The following is a 22,207-nucleotide window of genomic DNA, read 5'->3' on the forward strand; positions in this document are numbered from 1 at the left end:
TGTAAACTATGTAAAAATCTGTCACGGGAAGTGAACTTGCGACCTACGATCGCATGTTTCAGTCCTCTACCACTGATCACTCTGATATGAGTGAGTTACCAAACATACTGAAATTCGACCTTCCTAACGAAGTAACGAGTGCTAAATAAAATTAATTATCATTCGTTTGGCAGTAATTTCGATGTGTTAATTTTGTAATATAAACAATGTCATCAATTTATAACTAAAATAAATCTATCTACACTACCGATTAGAATGGATATGATTTTGAATAATGCTTACGGGACACTAGTGTTACTTCACATTTGTATTTTTTGTGGGATAAATGGACCAAATACATTAAACTATACTTAAAGCCCTTATTCGCGATATTGCGGTTAGTGTGAAACCTTTTTAAAATCTCATGACATACACAAACATTATATTTGGTATATGTTAATAAATAATTATAATAAGCAATAGGAACTGAAAAAATTTGGATTAAGTTATAAACGTTTTTTTTTTAACAAACTATTCCGGCTTGGGGCTTCTATGAACAGTTTTTACTAATCTGCAATTGCGATGGATGTATATACAGATTATTTATTGTTAGCAAAATGCTTTAAAGATTTTACATCTATCTCCAATCACCCTGAAATATTTATGTCTTTTATTAGAATTCAGCAGAGTAAAACTTTTGAAATATACTAATTCTGCAAAGACAGATAATACACTATAATTAATTTAAATTTGTATTAATCCAAATTTTAAAAATGCTTTTTCTAATTTAATTTTCATTACGTTACTTAACAGTTTTAAAATTACTGATTTTCAGATAAGATATACCATAAGTTAATTACCATCAAATGAGCTATAGCTTCCTTCCTTTAAACCTTTCAAGCTCATCTATAACCAATCAGCCTGTATACAATATGTAATAATACATTAAACAATATCAGTGTTGATCATGAACAATTACCGTATCTTATTCTTATAATAAACACGTGTTGAGTAATTTGGCGGTGGCGGTTGTGTGATTCGCATTGTTTGACGCATACGCATTTGTCAGCGGGCTGGCGGGCGGTGCACTTTGTTGCACGACTACCACTGCATGTGCGGAAGTGGCTAAATATTGGTCCTTTTCTTACTTAGGATGGACTTCCGCAAGGTAACGCCTGATTCCATTAAATATTTATGATCAGCATGCCAAGCTGAACAGGCGCGTTTATACATTAAATTACCGTATCTTATTATTTTATATCTTTTCTAGTAATATGTATATGATAGGAATGTTAGAGATTTTATAAACTGTAACATTTAGGTTTATTTAAAGCGATCGCTTGTATGCGTAATGAAAAGAATGTGAGATGGACCCAATTTGATTGAAATAAGAATTAAAATGAATTCTCATGTAATGGCATTACACAACTTAAATCTAAGTAGAACGCTCAAAAAACTCAATCATTAGTTCTAGACGAATTTATTCCCAAGCATTATTGTTAATAACTTAAAAATAATTTACACCTGTTTTTAAATTTATCATTAATTATAAGAGAACGAAAGCATATTGTAAAACCGTAATCGCAAAACTAGGAGAAATCCATAGTGTATTTCCAAGGCACTGTGAAAAACTGACTGTGCCAAAGTTTCGACTGTAAAAAGTCCCTAATTCATTTGTAATAAGCGAAATCAGATTTTTAATAAAACTCCGCAAAACATTATTGTACTACCATTAACAAAATTCATAAATCATATTAAAATAAATTAACGGGAAAAGCTTATTATTCAATAAACGAATATTTAAATGATAAGAATCCTTGGTAGTGATGTCGCCTGATTATTTTGAATTCATTTAGGCTATATCTGATAAAGTTTATATATATCTGTATTAAACTTTGTTAAAAGATGTGCTGTTGTGGAGTTTATTCCTGCTTCTTCTCCGCAACATTGGAAGTGGAATCTCGAAGTGGAGTCAAAAATAAAATAGATTAAAAAAATAATAGATAATAAGTTCACGTTAAAATATGAGTTCTGTTAAAAGTTCCTATGTTGTACATATGTTCCTATGTATAATTTTATGAAATATTTTATAGGAAAAATATTGATAAATTTGTCCTTGAAAAATTATAGGGGAAATCCCGACAAAAAATTGTGAGAAATTTCATAACTTTTAAATCGATTTCCTAAGTGAAGTTAAATTAAACAGAACGTATTCATACATTAAAATGGTTCTTTAAACGAGCTGTCAACATTTAAATGCAATTTTTGTTTGAAACACTCTCAAAGATATTTCTATCGCTAGAATAAAACTATTTGAAATTATGGCACTATAACTAACAGTGGGTTCGAAAAAGATGGCGTATGGTCCAGTTCAAAAGATGACGCGAGAATCCAAATAGTATTTGATATTCGTATTTAAATTTATTTATATTTATTATTATTTAGTATTATATTAGTTAACACGTTTCTAGTTATCTTTATGTAGAATTCCGTCTATAGCTTATAGACGGAATTCTACGTCTATAGCTGTGTTTAATGTGCTATATAAGTAAACTTTTATGACAGATAAACTCAATGACTTTTTCATTTATCTCAACTCGCGGTGTTACATTTATAGACGTCACACTAAAAGCTACACATTTACTCTTTGAGCGAAGTTGACTCCCTTTTGACAACTGTCGACGCTTTTTTTCGTTTTTGAGGTCGTTGTCTTAATAAACATCGCCACAACAGACGACATGCCATTTTATACGCAATGCGAATGCCCTGGAATGTTGTAAATACAAGCTCACCATCTGGAACAGCCATGCAGTTTGCTTAAGCCGTCTTTAAGCATTATTTTTTCTATCCGAATTGGGAGGCGTCCGAGCTGTTTAGACTTAGATAAGGGCCTCCTAGAGCGCGGTTAGGGCGGTCATTAAAATTGCCTTTAGCATTCCTATTCGTTAGTAAATGATAGAGCTAAACCTCTGCTCTGTCGGTTGCTATAATCAATATATGTACTACCACCAGTCTTTTGAATTCATAGTAGAATTTGGAGCAACATTTTGAACTCGTATTTTATCACTCGAGCCGCTAATTGTAATAAAAAGCGTTGGCTCGGACGAGCTCCGCACTATATCTTCCTTGGACTCAAGCCAGCGGTACCGCTAAACCTAGACGATTGTTTGTTTTAGTTAGATCCAGCGTAATGCTGTAAATGTTTAAATTACGCAATCTTATATAACTCGTATTTGTTTTAAAAGAAGCAATGGACATCAATATACTGAACTTTAACGTTAAGCGAATTTATTTAAAAGATATAATACACCTGTATTTATTTATTAACACTTCTACTATGTACAAAGCCGAACTGAATTACGTAGGTATTCTCTGCCAGTTAATCTTCTAGTGCAGAGATAAATTATTAAAGTTCGTTGAAATAAATATTAAAATAACCGAAAAGGAAACAAAGTGACCTTAAAAATAATCTAACATTAATATTATCTTTATCATATCAGCAGATGACGCTCGTTGTAAAGCATAGACTTCACTTGAAGATCGCCACGAGGACTATTCTTGCTCTGGTCGCTTTCAATGACTTCCCGTGATCTTAACTATGTCGTCGCGGTTTCCACTTCAGAACCCACGACCATCAGTTCCACGACCATTTCAGACGAGCAATTCTTCGAGCTTTTTGATTCAATCTCGCAGGGAAGCTTCGAGCACTGCTCTCTACATTGCTCTCTATTTGACTTCGTGCATTTTTATAAGGCCCACCGTAAGCAACCACGCCTAACATTAATATACTTATAAAATATTGTTTATACATCTCGGCATGATCGTGGTGTAAAATTACTTGAATGGTTAAAAAATTTTTTCATCTGGAGTAGAAATACAAAACGGGAACTGAGGCCTCTCAACTCTTTAGGCCTCCTCAACCTGCGATACAGCAGATGATAGCGACCCGAGGCAGGCTCACCAGGCAGTCCTTGAGCTTTTTTACCTAAAAAAGAGCCTAAACGCCGTGCTCTCTCGAATCCGCGGAAAATAAACTAAGGCAAATAAATTTCAAAAGCAAAAATAAAAGAAAATGTAAATCCAGCAGAAAAGGCGATAAAAGTAGGGCGACGTACGAAAGGGTAGGAATGATAAGAAATGCAAAAAAGAGCAAAAAATTAACAATAATAATAATCAGTGTAAAAATGATTATTTGTAAAAATAGTCCTTGCTTCACCGTGGTAGGGGTGAACGAGAATAAAAAACCGCGGAAATTACAAAGGAAACTTGAGCAGCTGTGTAGTCCAGATAAAAAAATACGCAGACAGTTTTCACTTGAAATGCCGGAGTGTTATGATCTCTCAAAGCATTGTTACACTGTTAGTGGAATATAAGAAGATTCTTTGAAGCTGTCTTATTAAAAATTTGATTTAATTATCAAAACTATTTTAATAATGACGGTGTAGTAGACTTCATTACTTTTTTGAACACCCTGCCGAGGTTTTTCATTTCATAAACTTATAAGAATATAGTGAAATAAACCCTCAGTGGGGTAATAGCGATAAAATAAACAAATACAAAATAAAAGGTATAAGTCATTGTAATAAGATCATGTAGCCAAATTTAAAGATTGTGAGACTTCTTTTTAAAAATATATTTTTTTTAATTTCACATAAAATAAAGAAATAAGTTGAGGTGCCATAGCTCGAGAGCCGATTTTTGTGCTCAGTTCTTTTAGCAGCGGATTCTCGAGATTCTACATCATTTCAAGTGCATCATATGAAAGATTAGGATTAGTTATGACTAATTCCTAACTTTCATATGATGCACTTAAAATTCTGAGATAAAGACTCCAAGAACGCCGGAAGTTGATACAATTCTTTAAGTGCTTACTGAATACGTTAAACCAAACATTTAAAAAAGCTAGCTTGCAGAAGAGGAGCATGTAGCAATTTTGAGAATTGTTTATTTTGTAAACAGGATACGCAGAGATACTCCGGAATTCATTTCACATTCACAACAACACTTAATATAAATTTTAGACACTATTTAAAACAAGAAAGACTACATGTAGTTATAATAAATAAAACAAAATAAAAATTATTGAATAGGACCTCAAAAATAATGTTCACTCAATACAATATGAAACCACATAGCATAACAAAAGGCCGGTGGGGACTTTAGATTCTGTAGTATAGATCACAGACCGACAAGCTCAGCGTATAACGTCATAAAGCAGACAGACAAGTCTTTCAAAGATCTTGACAAGATATTCGAAAAACGCTGAATGTAGGCTTTAGTCCAATCCTTTTGAAAATCTATAGAGGAGACCTAAATCTAAATTATGATGAAGATAGTGTGTAAGAAAATTGAAAATAACCAAGTCGATAACATGTGACGGTTGTACATAGAAAATCAAAGTAAAAAAAATACAAGATGTATAAGTAAAAATATAATCCGTATAATTGATTATATAAATAAATTATTATCAAAACACTAAATTAATATTTTTGGAAATCCTAAAAGGATAAATAAAGTGACAGTTTAAAACATTAAATTAGAATTTGATGTAATGGAAATTACGAATAGTGATTCAAGATGAAATCGCCAATTTGCCTAGACACCAACTAATATTCATCTGAAATTTCCGGACGGCGGAAAGGGACGAATCGGAATCGGCATGGCGCCAACAACTCTTGGCTGTCGGCGATATACAGTCGGCGTATGTATAACGACACTAAAATCTATTTTAATATATATTTCAGTTCGCCTTGCAATGTTTCCTTAGTATTTTGAAAATTAAATATAATACACACACATACGCTTGGCATCGTTCATGTAAAATTTTGATGATTTTAACTAAAATACATATAACATGTAATAAATACATAAATTATTTCTGACATAAACATACATATATATAATTCACACTTTGTGCATTAATTATATAGGATTACTACTGCTTACAAAGAAGCTTCCAGAGGATTAGCAGCAGTGTCCTCTGCTTACCATAATACTATACTTCGATGGCCAACCCGCTTGCCAAGTCTCTGGCAAGGCCAGTATGGTAGATTTAGAGTTGCGGAAAGTGAATAATATAAATCGGTTAAAAATTTCATGTAAAGGTTGCTTACATTATATTTTAATAGAACAAAACCACACCTAAAAATCTAATTATAACTCCAACGTGTTTAACGAAACTTACAAATGGGAAATGAATTTTTAATTCATCCCAGAGCTTCACCTTTCATAACTGCTTTGCACCTCGCTTCCATCATATCATTAAATATTTTATTAAATCACTTTGGCAACATTTCATATTTAAATTAATTGTAACATTTATTTTGATAATCTTATAATAACCTATATATTACTACTACTATGAGTATTTAGACCTTTGAAAATAATGTCTTCAAATTATTTATTTATTTAGGTACACCAGCAGTAATCATAAGTTAAAAGTTACCGCATGAAAAATGTTTCAGTTATGTGTTCCTTATTAGGTAATGCAACATTAAAAAATTTACTATGTACAACATTGTAAAAAGATCAGACTATATCAAGTCAAAAAAAAATTGAAGAGAAAAGTGATCGCACGTAAGAGGAAACATCTGTCTTACGGCTTTAGACACCAAAAAAGTTATCTCTTTTTATAAATATATCATGTTGTGAATTTATGTTGTCGTAAAATAAAGTGATCACTTATATATATGTTACATTAATTATTTTTATTGCAATGTAATACTAATCACACACACACACACATACGCGCGCGCGCGCTAATAGTAATTTATTATCATAAAACATATACTAAGTGAAGTTAGCTTACAATGGGATTACATTATATTAAAGTATTATATATATTAAAGTACATTACAATAAAGTAAAGTACGTATACATGTTTTTTTTTAGTTTTTTTTATAATATAAAGTACGTAATTACATTTAGTTTATTAGGTGAGCTATTGTATAAATGTATTCCTTCATATTACAACATTTTCTTTCAGTATTTAATCATGTTGTTTCATTTTAAAGGTCAAGTTTTTTTATAATAATACATATATTACAGTTTATTTTATAATATGTAAAATTGCTTTTTTTGTATTACGTTACTTTTTTCATATAAATATGTTATTAGTTATAGATAGTGGTAGTTATATAAATGACTCTATATGTTATATAAAAATATAAATTTAATAAGCAGAATTCTACTGCTATGCCATGGTATATATTTCGAACGAACTCGGACACTTAAATTTACGTAATACGAAACGCTCGACCTAAATATCGCGGCTTTTGCAATTCATTATAAAAACAATGCAAAGTTATACCGAGTTAAACAAGTATTTCATTTTCAGTTTCCTTAACAAAAGTTTTTGTATTTTAATGATGTTTATTTACATGAAAATTTTTTTTTGCCATTGACCGGCGATGTATAATGTCATCGCAAGTTCCTAAACGTAGTCCGCTTCCAACCGATCCTACTGTAAATCTATGAGGGAAGCCTATATTTAGCAGTTGACATCTTAGGTTGAAATTATGACCAATTCTCGAAGGTCCTTGAGTCCAATTACTCCATTGAGTCATTTGTACTGGCCGCTGGTGTAGGCCGTGAGAAGAATGCTAGAAGAGGTCAACTTGATAGTAATCAGTTATAATTAATTTCAGTTTCCTTATAATGACATCTAACAACTCAGAACTACGAAAGGCTGCAAATACCAAAGGAGGTTAATTTCATAGAACCCAGTAAAATTTTTAGCTACCTCATAATGGCATCTTTTAACTTAATATACAACACCTACAGATACCGGAGGTGCTCATTATCATATAAATAAATAACAATTTCAGCTACACCTATAATGTCATCGCTCAACTTAAACCTGCGAATGACTGGAAATGCAAGATGAGCCTGATTTGATAGAAACCAATCACAATTGCAGCTTTCTCATAATGGCATCTTTCAACGTAATACTACAAAAGCTACCGATGTTGGAGGACCTCAATATCATATAAGGCTCATATAAGCCTCAATGGCATCTTTTAACTTAATATACAACAGCTACAAATACCGAAAGTGCTCATTATCATAGTAATAAATAACAATTTCAACACCCCTAATGTCATCGCTCAACCTAAAACTACCAAGGGCTGTAAATGCCGGAGGAGCCCAATTTGGTACCAGTAACAAAAAGACCTTCTCTGTAATGGTAACAGCCTATCGCCTACCCCCTACCGCGTGCTCCGCAGTATCGAGGTGGACGCGGTCTTGGTGCAGCTCTTCACGGGGCGCGGGAGGTTCTCTGAGTACCTTCATCGGTTCAAGCTTAAGGAGGACCCCTCGTGCTTCTGTGAACCAAGCGTGGACCAGACCATGATCCACCTTGTGGCCCACTGTCCCGCGTTCGGAGGACTTCGGTACGATTTCGAAAGCAAGTTGTGTAAAAAAAATGAGAAGACACCATCGCCTCATTAATAGAAGAAAAACCCGACAGGCCAGTGTTCCTTGATTATTGCAAAAAAATCGCAAAACATGCAATAAATGTAAAGAAAACTAATACAGGCAGTAGTTAAAAACAATTAGAAATAATTATAAAGTAAATAATACAAAAACTATGTAATCTGTTTTAAAATGTAAAATAACCAAATTATAAAACGTAAAATAAAAGATAAGGTAAAGTAAAATAATGTGATAAATAAAACCTGTGATAATAAGGAACGAGGGGAAGGAAGTGGAAGATAAGCGATGAATGAACGGTAGAAAATAAGTAAATGAAAGACAGAAATTGTAGAATGTAAGTAGAAGAAAGATAGATCATGTGGAGTATGACGGAAGAGCATGGAAATAAAAAAGAAAAGAAAGTGAATCATTAAAAGATAAAAATGTCCCTTTCCCATAAATAAGACAGGGGAACGAAAGGCCTCTAATAGCGAGACCATAAAAAAAAATGGCAACAGCATAATGTAAATGACGTCTTCTTCTCCGTTGTTCCTCGTAACTAAGGGTCACGGAGAAGCATGTCAGCTTCTGCTACCTTTTTATCCAAGCTGTTCTATTTTATGAAAGTTTTAAAGAGCCGTGCACGGTGAGTGTTGTAGGCTTTTCTTTCGATTTTGTAGGCTTTTTCTTGAAATCGCGTCAGTCCAGCGAGTAGGTGATCGTTCTTTGGCCCTTTTACCCTCAACATTGTCGACAACTATTAGCTTCTATGTACGCTATGAGCGTACAAAGCGGCCGTTCGATTGTAGAACAATTTACCGCTGAATATAAGATGTTCTAAGTCACTGCCATTTTTAAGAAAAAGGTTAAGAAAAGTTTACTAGACCTATGATTTGTTACTCTATATTTCAATTGTTTTATTTCTGGTTTTTTAATTTTTCTAAGGCAGGTGCGATTCAGGTCAGTTTGATGTTTTTATTTATTATTATATTTATAAATATATATGTGCTAAATATGTATGTTTGTATATATGTATATTTTGTACACTATAACTACCCGTTATTTACACTTCTACTGTTTCCATACTATCGATGTCTGGAAGAAATTGCCTCGTGTGATAGTTGTACTTTACCCATTGTACTTTTTTCGTTATTTTTATGAAACTGTATATATTTTCTTGTGTGTACAATAAAGAATATTAAAAAAAAAGCGCGTTATGATCAAGAATCGCTCAAACACGATTGGAGTTTTTCAGTGGTCACTTTCATAGTAATTCATTCCAAAACTGTATTCCTAAAAATCCTTTACACTTGTTGGAATAATTATATTTTTGTTTTATATTCTAATATTCATAGTATGGTAATTAATAGAAGCTATATGAATTTATATTAACAGATCCAATAAATATAGAAAAGGACATACGGTGGGTGAATAGTTTACCGCAGGACGAAATATAGGACAGTAATACCGCCGGGTAGCGGGTTTGGTACCCACCACGAAGGTGTAAGGTTGCCACTGGCGCCAGCGGTCAACGCGATATCTTTGCGGTTTAACCTTAATCGCAATCTACGTTGAAACATTATAACTTAATTTGTAAACAGCCTTATTAAGAAAAAGACCTATATGTAGCCACTTCCGCACATGCAGTGGTAGTCGTGCAATAAAGTGCACCGCCCGCCAGCCCGCTGATAAATGCGTATGCGGCAAACAATCCGAATTACACAACCGCCACCGTCAAATCACTCAACACGTGTTTCACCCCTCCACGGTGCATCTTCAGGAGTTATGTTACACCGATTTACAAAAACAATATAATAATTTACTGTTATAACAAATCCCATGATCTTTCCATTAAAAAAAGAAATGCAAACTCAGTACTGTGTAAACATACTGGCAGGTATTTACCGCGACCATAACCACACCACAAATATAACACGGGCATGAGTTATCTCCACGATGCAAGTTTTCTCCTACTATAAAAATAATAGTTCCTGGTCTATCACTTCTGCTTTGAAAACCGCAGCCATGAAATTATGTTAAGCACTCCGTAACAGTGTTCCGTGTGCAAAGCAGCATTTAATTTTACACAACATTCCTTCATTTCAGTTGAGATAGAGTATTTCCCTTCCCCCTTAAAGTTTTCTTCTTCTAAACTGCTATTACTACGACTTTTAAAAGCGTTAGTGCTAGGAGAAGCAACGGAAGAAGTCTATTTAATATAAGATAAGAGAGAAGAAATAATAAGAGAAACGCATAAACAAAGCCGTTAACAGAAAACGTTAGTGCATTGTCACGTATTAAGAATATAAAACGTACTCACTTGATGTAACTAATAGCGATAGCAATGTACCACAGGGTGAAGATGATGATGCCCGAGCCGTCAGAGCTTCCGCCCTCGGAGCCACCGCCCTCCGCCATGATTCCGGTTGTTCTACGTCGGAGATAAATTCGGTAATTAATGTCGAAATCTTTTTTTAATTATTTAGAGCGTGTTTCTTTGAGAATAATACGAAAATTAAATTTTTTTTTAAATATTTATTTTTATTATAATTATTTTAATCTGTATAATATACCATGTCTGGAATAATAAGATAACATTATAAATTTGGTAGGAATATTCCTGTGAGATCAGCTAAGGATTTATTTAATGAAATTCTACCAGCAGAAGGAGAGGTTGTTCATGGTGTATTTTACGTTTAAATTTACGCCTGCATATAAGGCAGATAAGCTGAAATGTTTCACCTCTGTTCCTTTCCACAGGTTCTTCCTGTGGTATTTATTTTTTAGAAGGTTACACAACCACTTTGTGCCTTCCATTACAAAAGCTGGTAGCGACAGGTCAGGTTAGCAAAGCAAAGGGTTGCCGCGTTTTAATTTTTCCGTCACAATCGTGGCACATTGTCTTCAAGCCTAAGCCATGCAAAAGTACGAGTATAAATAGTATACCCTTTTATGTTTCGAGTAGGAGGAAGAAATCCTTTGGATTGAGAGTAAAGTTATCTGGGATTTATAATCATTAAAGCTTCCTGGATGGTTATTCCCTACCATCAATGAAAGTTTTCATAATAAACGAATCGCAATACCTCTAGCGCTGTCTAGTACAGTACTGTACTTGTGCATTAATCTAGCATTTACTCTATGATTCTAAAAAGACTGCCACGATATAGCACCTCTGCTATTTATGAATAAAAAAAATGGTTTAAATACATCTGTGTATCAGCAAACTGAATTTGGATTTCTTAATCAAAAGATCTCATTATATTCACATGATTATTTGCAGTGATAGCTTGTGTACGTAGAAACTAAAATAAGATTCAGCTTCCCTTTAATGACATCTTTTAATTTAAAGTTATAAGGGATCTTAACGCACTCTTGTCTGAGAAGAGAAAATAACAAACAATTTTTTTTGTTAATCACTTTCACAATAGTTACTACAGTAGAGCAATTAAAGTTAAAAGCAAAAAAATGGTTGGAACATTAACATAAACAATTAAAAATTCTTCAAATTGTAGTAGGATATCTTTAAGTATTTTTTTTAATAAACTTTAAATTTTTTTTGTATGAAATTTGGTGATATTACATGGTAGTGTATTATACCGTACACAATCGCTCACAATAGAGTTTGATATTTTATAATGCCTAGAAAAAGATATAACACATTCTTCAAACGCCTGGATAGAAATATCATTTCAGCTGTAAAACGTCTACAGCTGGACATAGCCCTCAGGCTTGCATCCAACGTATTCCCATGACCTTAAAAAGGTTTTCTATCTACCCAGCGCCTGTCAGTATAAAATAGTTTCACTTAAGATATGTTTTACAAACATTATGCCTATCAATAAAATTAAATATTTATTCTTACGAATATGCTTCGCTGGGCAGTTTCGAAAAGTCATGCCATTGATATAATTTACATGGAATATGACTTTACCCATAGTTATATTGGTGCAAATTTTCTTCATATACTACGATTGTCACTTTCGATATGTTGATTCTATCGATAAGAACCGAATAAGAAACTCGATTCTAATATACCTGTCATAAATCGTTTATTTGTATAATTAGAGATGAAATGTAGATCTATTATATATACATATTTGATATGTATTTCACATTGTGCTGTCTGCTGATGACTCCAAATAAATAAATAAAAATAAACTAACTTGAATAAATCGTGGCTATGGTTTGCGAAGGGGTCGTTGGATCATTTTTCGTTTTTGTATAACATGTATTGTTTACGTAAATAAGTCAACTGACAACTCATTCAAAGTTGGCTTGACATAGACGTCAATATTTTTCTTTTGTGTTAATAGGTTGGTATAGTATATTCATTTATATGTGTAACTATCCCAAACATTCCAAACCTTTTTTTGTTAAAGTTTACATATATTTACCGTACTGGCTGAATAGAAGTTTGAATTTAAAAGTAGAACATGAACAGGATTGTATAGATTGCATTACAGTTATTGTTTGTAAAGTAAGGGTCAAAATTAATAATAATAATATATAATGTAGTATCGACTGAAGAATTTAATACACAGTATTTTAATTATAGATTAAAATATTTTATCTTTGAGAAATACACGTGTTAATATAAAAAGGTATAATATCATATTAAACTAGAAGGGGTAGTGAAGAGAGCTTGTTTGTTTATCGCTACTATTTGCAAAATAGTTCTGTCTATTATCACTTAATAATTAATAGCAAACGGATTGGCAAGTCCAAGGGGCAGTGAGTAGGCTCCATATTAGAACAGATGGTTGTTGGGGCCTTAAAATTGTGAAGTGGAGACCACAGCCTGGCAACGGGCACTATGACGTTCATCCACAAAGTGGACAGACAACCTTGTTAAAATTGTTAGAAGATGGTGGATGTAGTTCACTTTTCACCGATCTTATTGAAAATCTGTAGAGAAAATCGAGTCTAGCAATGGACATTCAATTATTGAAATGACAATAAATTACAAGTTTTCTCCCTGAACATACTTTGCATTGTTGCGACAAGTACAATTAATTAAAGATATAAAAACATGTTACAATTATAACAAAATTTAAACTTATGTAATGGCTTAAAATTCTAAACTAAATCCATTGATTATTACACAATGAACATATACATACACATTATAGACGACAGGACATGAACAGAACATTTCATGAAAAAAGATGAATTTTTATTGTGTCAGTTAAAATAGCTAACTAAAACAATTTAATATACAGGGTGACAGATGTCAAAGCTATAAAGAGATGAATTTAAAGCTCATCGGCCAGCAAAAATGTTTAAAAATATCTCCAATCACCTGTATAAAGTGACTGCTGTGAACTATTTTTTCTGTCGGGATGTGACATGCCTATAGCTTCTAGCAGTAGTCTTCAGGGACACAGTAAATAATTGATTTTGATATGTAATGTATCATTACAATTTACTTACTATTAACTGCTCAGAGTATGATATATTAATTATATTGGGCTTATGAGAATGCCTTATACCTATAGTGGTTTAAAAAATACTTTATGCAATTATCATTATTTCAGGGATACGACGTTAAAAGTTGGACATAGGTCTCCCCGTAGTTCTCATAGGGCCGGTTGAAAGCGGTCCGCATCCTGCGGCTTTCGACTTTAACATGGTTGTCTGTCTACTGTGTGGGTGGATATCTTACACTGCGCTTACAGTTTCATGGCCTTAAAGACAGAGCCTTCAAAGCCTTAAAACCCCAATGGCCTTTGGTTCTGCATGCAATGTGACCTGTCCACTGCCACTGATTTATCTTTTCACTTCTGATTCATAGAGAAATCTCAAGCATCACCCTCTCTGTCCATCATGGAGCGACAGCTAGCTTAATAACTCCATAAATGTAATTGAATTTTTTATAATTAATTTTACCTACCTGATTATCTACCGCTTTTGAATCACACGATTTAAACCAGTTATTATTGATTTTTACTCTTCAACAAAATCGAAAAAAACGATTAAAAATATATTTAACATTTTGACTCCCTGTAAGATTTAAACTTAAACAAATCTTGTTTCAAAGTTACATATCTAGAGGGTCGTGGAAGTTTCGTCAACTGTTACACTGTTACAGTTAACATTTAAATAAAAAACGAAAAAAATAACATGATTAATTTTACTTGCATAACTTATGTATAAAATATAGTAATAATAAAATTAAAAATTATTTAAAAATACAATTGTTTCTTTTTGTATCTATTAAAACTATATTGTTATTATTTTAAAATGGCAACACTTGGACATAACTGTATATGACAGATTACATATAATAATAAAAAAAATTAACTAGTTGTCCTAAGCAATCAGAAATAAAAAGATATATAATTGAATCATTCTTTCTAAATCCTACAGATAATACAGGGTGGTCTGGACAAGTGTCCCATTTTCAATTTTAAGTAACTTTTTTTTCTACAACTGTACAATTTTGTAGCTTACAAACACAGAACTTGGTTCCAACACAGTGGTTTGATATCCCATACATCAAAAGAACAAAATGTTTAAATATCTAGAGGGGATTCCGTGGCATCTTCGGAGATCAAATCTCACGCCACTAGATATTTATTTCTGGGTGCCCCTCAAAAGCCGCGTTTAAGCTAATAAACCTACGATTTATCAACTCAAATATTTGCACAGAAATGTCCACTATTCCAGGAACAATGTTGATATGAATGTATCCATGAGCAAAAGTGTCTATGTTTAGAAGGCACACACCTTAGTGATATCAGTGATATTATTTTTAATAATAAAAATCCCATATTTTTAATATATTATGAATATATATTCTGCTTGACCTAATAACCCACTTCATATAAAGGCATCTATATAGTGGATACTGATCTCTCAAGCTGCAGTGACAAAGCCTTTTTGGAGTTTGTCCACGTATTCCTTGCGGCACGGCATGTCGTCCGCCGGTCGGTTATATGGTAACCACACTGGCTCGCCCACGAAGAATCTTTTCGCTTTGATGAAATTCTGAAATGTTTTAAGTTTATATGTTTATAGCGGTGACCAGAAAGTTATCAACATATTAATGATTTAGGAGAAGACAGGACAACTAAACAGTAGATAAACCAAAAGGTTATATGACACTTAATTTTTTTCTATTAATAATAATGTTCATAAATAATGAAAGAAGTAATAATAATTTTGATAGGATTAGATCATTTCAATCAAAGGATGTCCATGCTGGCCCACAGGCCTCCCTCATTGGTTTCCTAAAATACCAGTTGGAAGACCTGAACATCATCTGTTCAACTTAGTGGTGGACGCCTTGAACTGTGCTTGTTAGTTCGTAGTCTCCACTTCAGAACCTTAATTCTCTAGAATGATATAGAACCTATATTTCTATAAAATAAATCACCTAGCATTCCTCAAGTACAAGCTTTCGAATTTTTCACCACATCACCAAGATGCAGATTCACATAATTAAACTATTTTCTTTTATTTTTTTATTACCTTAAGGCTCATGGAAGGTTCTTATGCAAGAAAAAATTGAGAAATTGCGACCAAAGCAATAAAAAAAAACAATTTTCTCTTCCCTTACAAACCTGACAGCTCATTTTTAAAGACTTGCTAAGTAATTAACAAAAATAGTTTTTGTTTAAATTTAAAAATCTATGTAAAAATAGTATTAGTTTCTTACTATAAAACTAAATCAATAATTAAAGTGAACTGTCTCTAAAACACATTTCAATTATTATTAAGTACTGTATGATAATAAATGGCATTTCCTGTTGGAAGTTTTAAGGATCTATAATATTTTGCTTTTCATAACTTTAATAATTTTCCTAACTTGATGCATCATTTACTTACAATAGTTGTACACCAACAATAAAGTCTACTTTCTATAATTGGTTATAGCTGTGCAACATTTTCAATTTCATTAATTTTATTAATGGATTTATTTAAATTGGATTCAGTTAAGTAAATAAAAATACTTTATAATTTGATACACCCACACATAACAGGCATTTAACCAATGTGCTCTAGTGCAATGGTTCAGACCCTAATGCTCTTAACCATTGCACTAGAGCATTCTCTCTCACTCATCACTTTTACAGTTTAATTAAAAGTTTTTAAAATATTTTTGATGAATTTCATACTGACATTAGTATCAAGGGTGAAGCGGTGATAGATGCCACTTGGGATGACTATCATATCTCCAGCAGTCACTGAGATGCGAATCCACTGGTCGCTCCCATCGCGAACATCAAAGTATCCGGAACCTTCCAGAACCAACCTGAAATTATACATTTATATTTTATAAATCAAGAATCTGTAAGGCAAATTAGTTTTTTGCAACAATAAATTTTAAATATTTCATTAAACATTCAAGTAAAAATTAGTGAATAAGAGCATTAATGAAAATTATTTTTTTTTATTCACAATTATTCTATCATTTATGAAGAAGAAACAATAATAAAAAAGGTATCATATAATAAGACAACCAAATCCATATATATGTAATTGTATATATATGTAGTATATTTAATACTCTAAAGCAGGGGTTTAGTTTAGTTTAGCTTGGCCAACTGCGGCTCCAGCGCCACATGCGGCTCTTAACAATTATTTCTAGCTTCGATTGATTGTCAAATTATTTCAACATTTAAATCTATTATAACCTATGTCAGCTCCTGAGGAATCGAAACAAACTACTGGTATGAATAATTATTATTATTCCACTATCAAATTAGTGAAATCCAAATACCGATCACAATTAACTGGCATTGTAAGTATTAGTAAGAGTACTGTCATATATGTGTGCCATTATATGTAAGTTCAATACACATGTTTGCACTTTTGTTTAAATAATTTCAATAAATATGAATTTTGCAAAAAAAAAACATTCTTTTGCGTGTTTTGAATGCATATTCATTTGCGGCTCAAAAAATGGCTTGCTCTATCAAAGTGCTTGGCAATATATTTTTTTATATGTATACCCCAAAACTGGCCTTTTTACTAATTCTAACATTTATTTCCATTTGATGTCTGGTAGAAGTCACTGATAACAATAAAACTGGCTTTTGTTCTGTTGGTCCATTGCATAGTGTACAGTTACATAAAATAATGCAGCAGAAGCTCATTCCAGAAATAAACTGGTGTTCACTCTTCACAGATTTAAATTGTTCAGCAGGTTAAAGAGAACTTTCACTTTTATATCTTTCACTTATAAATCCACCATATAAATATTCAAAATAGCTTTACCTAGTTATTGAATACAAGATTGTACTTGTACATCTTAGAAAATAGTAACTTCTATTTGCACTACACATTCCATGTTTATGAAAATAAGCAAATGTTTGGTCATTAGGGCAATATCCTTTTTACACACATACAAAGGATGGATAAATATATGTATTAATTACAGATAAGTGAATAGTTTATACCTGATTTCTTCATCAGTGTGCAAGTGCTCCATGAAAAATGCTTTCAGTTTCTCTTCAAAGTTTGGTATGCATTCCTCAGAGCATGTTATCTCATCCTCATAGCTGTACCCGCGCTCTTGTTTAATTTTGTCTAACACTCCGTCCGTTTTATATGTGCTTACATTAATCTGTAATAATTAATTTTTTTACATAAAATCTCATTTTTGCTTAAGCCAGTTGTCCTTGATTTTTAATTATGAAATGTTTTAGTGATGTGTTTCTGTTATCCTTAACACTAAGTAAGTTATTTAGACTATATCTGTAATTCCAGGCCAAAGACCTTATTTTGCGTATTATGATATTGTAATATAGCTTGGTTTTAAACAATGTAGGCAGTGGTGGGATATTCTTTATTAAATCTGCAGTGTGAGTAGTCAAAATCATTATAAATTAAAAGCAAAATGTAGACAAGTGGTAATTAATCAAAAAATATTAATAAATGAATTGCTATAAAATTAAAAACTGTAATTAATTTCATCATACTTTAAAAAAATTCATTTAATAAGATGAAAATTTTTAGACCTATGTGTAAACATGAATATAAAATATTCATATAATATGCATTTTTCCATCACCACCAAAAATCAAGTCTGAAAGTATATCCTAACAAATAGGTATATTTTTAGACTTTTACCAGATATACCATTATTGGCTTCTGGTAGTTTTGTAAATTTTCTAAATGTATTAACAAAGCGACTAGTTTATTACTGATGAACATACAACCTCATAAATTACTATGTATTTGTTAATAGTTTTTGAGAAATATGTTTATAATAATAGTGGATGCTACACAGTTTATTCAAATCAAATCTATTAATAAATAATAAGTATCCTCTCTCTGCAAAGAAGCTTATATTTGTCAATGGCTAACTTTGAATTAGTTTTTCCTCACAGATAAACCAGATATTTATTTATTGGCAAATAAAGAGAACAAATGTTATCATTTTTTTAATGTAAATAGTATATGACGCAATAAGAGTGCTCGTGATCCCTAGGGGTTATCATACACCGTTGGTATTAATATAGTTAAAATTCAAAATTATATCATGTACTGGGTACTTTGAAGGACTATGCATGAATTAAAAAATCAAGACAGTTCAAAAAGTTTTTAAAAACTTTATCAACAAACAACTTACTTTAAAATATTCAACACCGGTTTTTTTGAACAGATCGTCGATGGAGATGTATTCTGGTGGATTCCTGTGATGTTCCAAACGCTGATCAGAAGTTTCATTATCCATATACCAGGCTTTCACCATTTTTAATATTTGTGGATAACTAACAACGAAAATATGATTATATATGTAATTTGTTTTGGACTCTGTCTTTATCAGTATACGTCAAGACTTGATAGTGACATTGACGTTTAAATTTTATTTTAAAATTTTATGCCTCGGCCTCAGATATATCGCCCAACATTTTATACCACAAGCAAGTGTTCCTAATTAAACTAAAATTAAAGTTTACGTACGTATGTGTATTTACCAGATAGAGTCGAGACCAGATCATGGATAAATTGCCTTAATAAATGGTACTAACGAACTAAGGATACGTTAACATTAGTGAAAAAATGTCGTAACTAACGTAATTTTCGTAAACGTAAATTTCACCAGAATGGCTCATTTTCTTTTACTAGCTTGTCAAAATAAATCTTATCACAATATCATTGTTTTAACCAAGTAGTCATTTGAAATGATTTTTAGCAATTCTGTCGTATGAGACATAGTTTATTCCACTGCTGGTTTCTCCTGCAGATTTTCAAATAGGACCGGTTGTAAGCGGCTTGCCAGCGTCCACCCAACATTTGATAATTAGATGTTTCCTATAATTTCTGTGTTACATAAAAACTATGTCCTGACCAATTATTATAAATCGTAATTGTTTTGTAAAACTGTCGAAGGACAAAATTATCTTTAAAAGCCTGTTTAGGATAACATTACATATATTTCAGTATATTGTATATTCTATTATATATTTATTCAGGTCATTGAAGAAGCTCTCAACACTGTTTCTAATTAACAGTTTAATTTTTTATATATTGGTTACTGTTATCACTTGGAGAGATTTTATTAAACAACTTCTACTGAAATTATTCGCCATAGCTTTCGTGGGAGATTTTTAAAATTTCTTAAACAATATCGCCTTTAGATTTTCGAGGTAAGAAAAACAACGTTTACAGGTAAAATAGATTTAATACGTTATGTTCAATGTAATATTACATCGGTTTATTTTATACTTGCACTGCAATATGGGTTATAGCCATTATAGAAAACATAACAAATTTCAGTGACATTTAAAAAGGGTACTACACTCTATCACTGTTTAATAGTTTTAAAGAAAATCATTACAAATTATTTATAACATGTTACATTCTGAAATTTAATTGATACAAAAATATTAAAATAAAGATTATAGGTGCTTTATTATATACCTTTTATTTTAATTTACTTCAACATTTTTTAAAAGTTATGCCAATTTGGCACATTCCTAAAACAAAATTTAAATTACCGTTAAAAACCTGTGTGATTGTTGCCAGTAATTACAGAATCTTTTACACATACTATTTAAGATGAATATTTAATAAACCTTATATGAACAAAAGTTGTAATTCCGCTGCATACAAGAATAAAGAATCAACACCAAAACAAAAATAGCTTTTGAATTTACAAAAAATTACGATGTCCTTAATACATTAGATTAAATATCATCAGATATTAATACACAGTTTCATCATATTATATTGCGCATGCAAATATAGTAAATAATATTTATAATAATAAATATTTACATGGTAAATAAAAAAATATAGTATCATTGTAGCATTTGTATGTAAATAAAGCATACAGGGTTGCCAATAAAAGTAGTATTCTATTTTCAAAAATCATTTGTAAAAATTTTCCTACGAAAATTTCAACATGAATTAGTCATAAAATTACAAAATTTCATTGAAATTTTACTGGTTACGTTTAGTACAAAGTTCAGCTATATTTAATAAAAATAAGCATACGTGATAACGAAAACAGCACAACACGTGATAAAATTAACATGGGACGGATGTTAAAATGGCAATGTAATATTATCATGAAAATAATTAAAACAAAATAAATAAATGCTAAGTGCAATTAAAGCTAACTAACAAATACATTTAATCACTATCTCTAAAACTATATTAAAATGATGAATTGAGATCAAATTCTTGCTTCAAACTACAAAGAATGTAAGAAACGACAACCGATGAACGTAACAGTAACCCGAAAATTGTAAATTTACTTGAGAAGCTTCTAAAACAAAGATATAATATAATTTATTTATAACTAAAGCTAAAATAATGTTCGTCCTTCTGATATTTTTGTAAGATTATATTGTAAATACAGAATGATTGGTTATAGGTGTCAAAAACTTTAAAGGGGTCAATGTATAAGTCATTTGCTGTCAATTGATATATGGTATATATGCAAAAAGCTATGGTTTCAGAAATAAATAAATAATGGCAAAGCATTTTCAAAATTCTGATTATTAGATTTTAACTTTATTATTTACCTGGTCATACACAGAACTGTAATAATTTTAATTATATTATTCTTTAGAATACATATATGTATTCTAGCTGGGTTTAATCAACTGATTGCGGTGAAGTTATTTGATTTGATGATGAATTATAACTATGTTACTACGTTCCTTTTGAACGTATACATTGTCACACAGAAAGCAAGAATATACTAAAAAATAAACTAGGCGAAATATACAACAAACAAATATCACAACGAATGTTAAGTACCTATATACAAACCGTACAATTCTATTATAAATTATTAATCACTATAAATCTAAGAGTCCACATCGATTGTTAAAATTAAATTATTGTTTTTTAAACTAAGTCACTAGAATTACTTTCGTATAATAGCTAACGTCAATCTCGAGCGCTTAAAGATAAAAAGAAATAATTTAAAAACGAAAACATGTGAAATAGAGTTATTGGAAATTACAATATTTATATATATACATACATACATATATATGTATATAATTGTTTTGAGAATAAGGCATATATTTCTTTTTATTTTTAAACGCGTTATTAACTAAATGTTTGACTCACTCGTGTGTCACCGACTTTTGTACTCATATTCTCATTGGGCAACAACAAATTCATGATGGCAACATGCACACCGAATTTCTACAGATAATATGAAACTTTTACTTGAAGGATTGAATTATTCTATTTCCATAATATGATTAATATTTAATATTAACGTAAATGTTTATCTAAACGTACATCCTTTATGTTGTATGTCAGATAAACTTGTATGAGAAGGTACAGACAATAACTAATTTAGAATGACATCCCCCATCTATTGACTTTCCATTACACTTTA

General features: G+C 31.4%; 1 protein-coding gene and 1 long non-coding RNA gene across 2 annotated transcripts in view; both read right to left on the reverse strand.

The window, feature by feature from the left end:
* Positions 1-14,367, reverse strand: part of LOC137927106 (uncharacterized) — a 39,216-nt gene extending 24,849 nt beyond the window's left edge. Inside the window, exons 1-2 of the long non-coding RNA XR_011107741.1 lie at positions 14,285-14,367; positions 10,715-10,825 (exon numbers count right to left, since the gene is read on the reverse strand). This is a non-coding gene — a long non-coding RNA (uncharacterized lncRNA). The remainder of the gene's footprint in view (positions 1-10,714; positions 10,826-14,284) is intronic.
* A 159-nt stretch (positions 14,368-14,526) lies between these two features.
* On the reverse strand, positions 14,527-19,168 carry Adi1 (acireductone dioxygenase 1). The gene is made up of 4 exons (XM_068770595.1): positions 18,971-19,168; positions 17,796-17,962; positions 16,516-16,648; positions 14,527-15,381 (listed from the first exon to the last, which is right to left on the reverse strand). The coding sequence occupies exons 1-4, from the start codon at positions 19,091-19,093 to the stop codon at positions 15,250-15,252; spliced, it is 555 nt and encodes a 184-aa protein (XP_068626696.1). The 5' UTR covers positions 19,094-19,168; the 3' UTR covers positions 14,527-15,249.
* Between the last annotated feature and the right edge of the window lie 3,039 nt (positions 19,169-22,207).

The sequence above is a fragment of the Battus philenor genome, unplaced genomic scaffold, assembly GCF_028537555.1.
Source record: "Battus philenor isolate CCGP_79_NKW_IND1 unplaced genomic scaffold, ilBatPhil1.0.hap1 SCAF_3, whole genome shotgun sequence".
NCBI classification, from domain to species: domain Eukaryota; kingdom Metazoa; phylum Arthropoda; class Insecta; order Lepidoptera; family Papilionidae; genus Battus; species Battus philenor.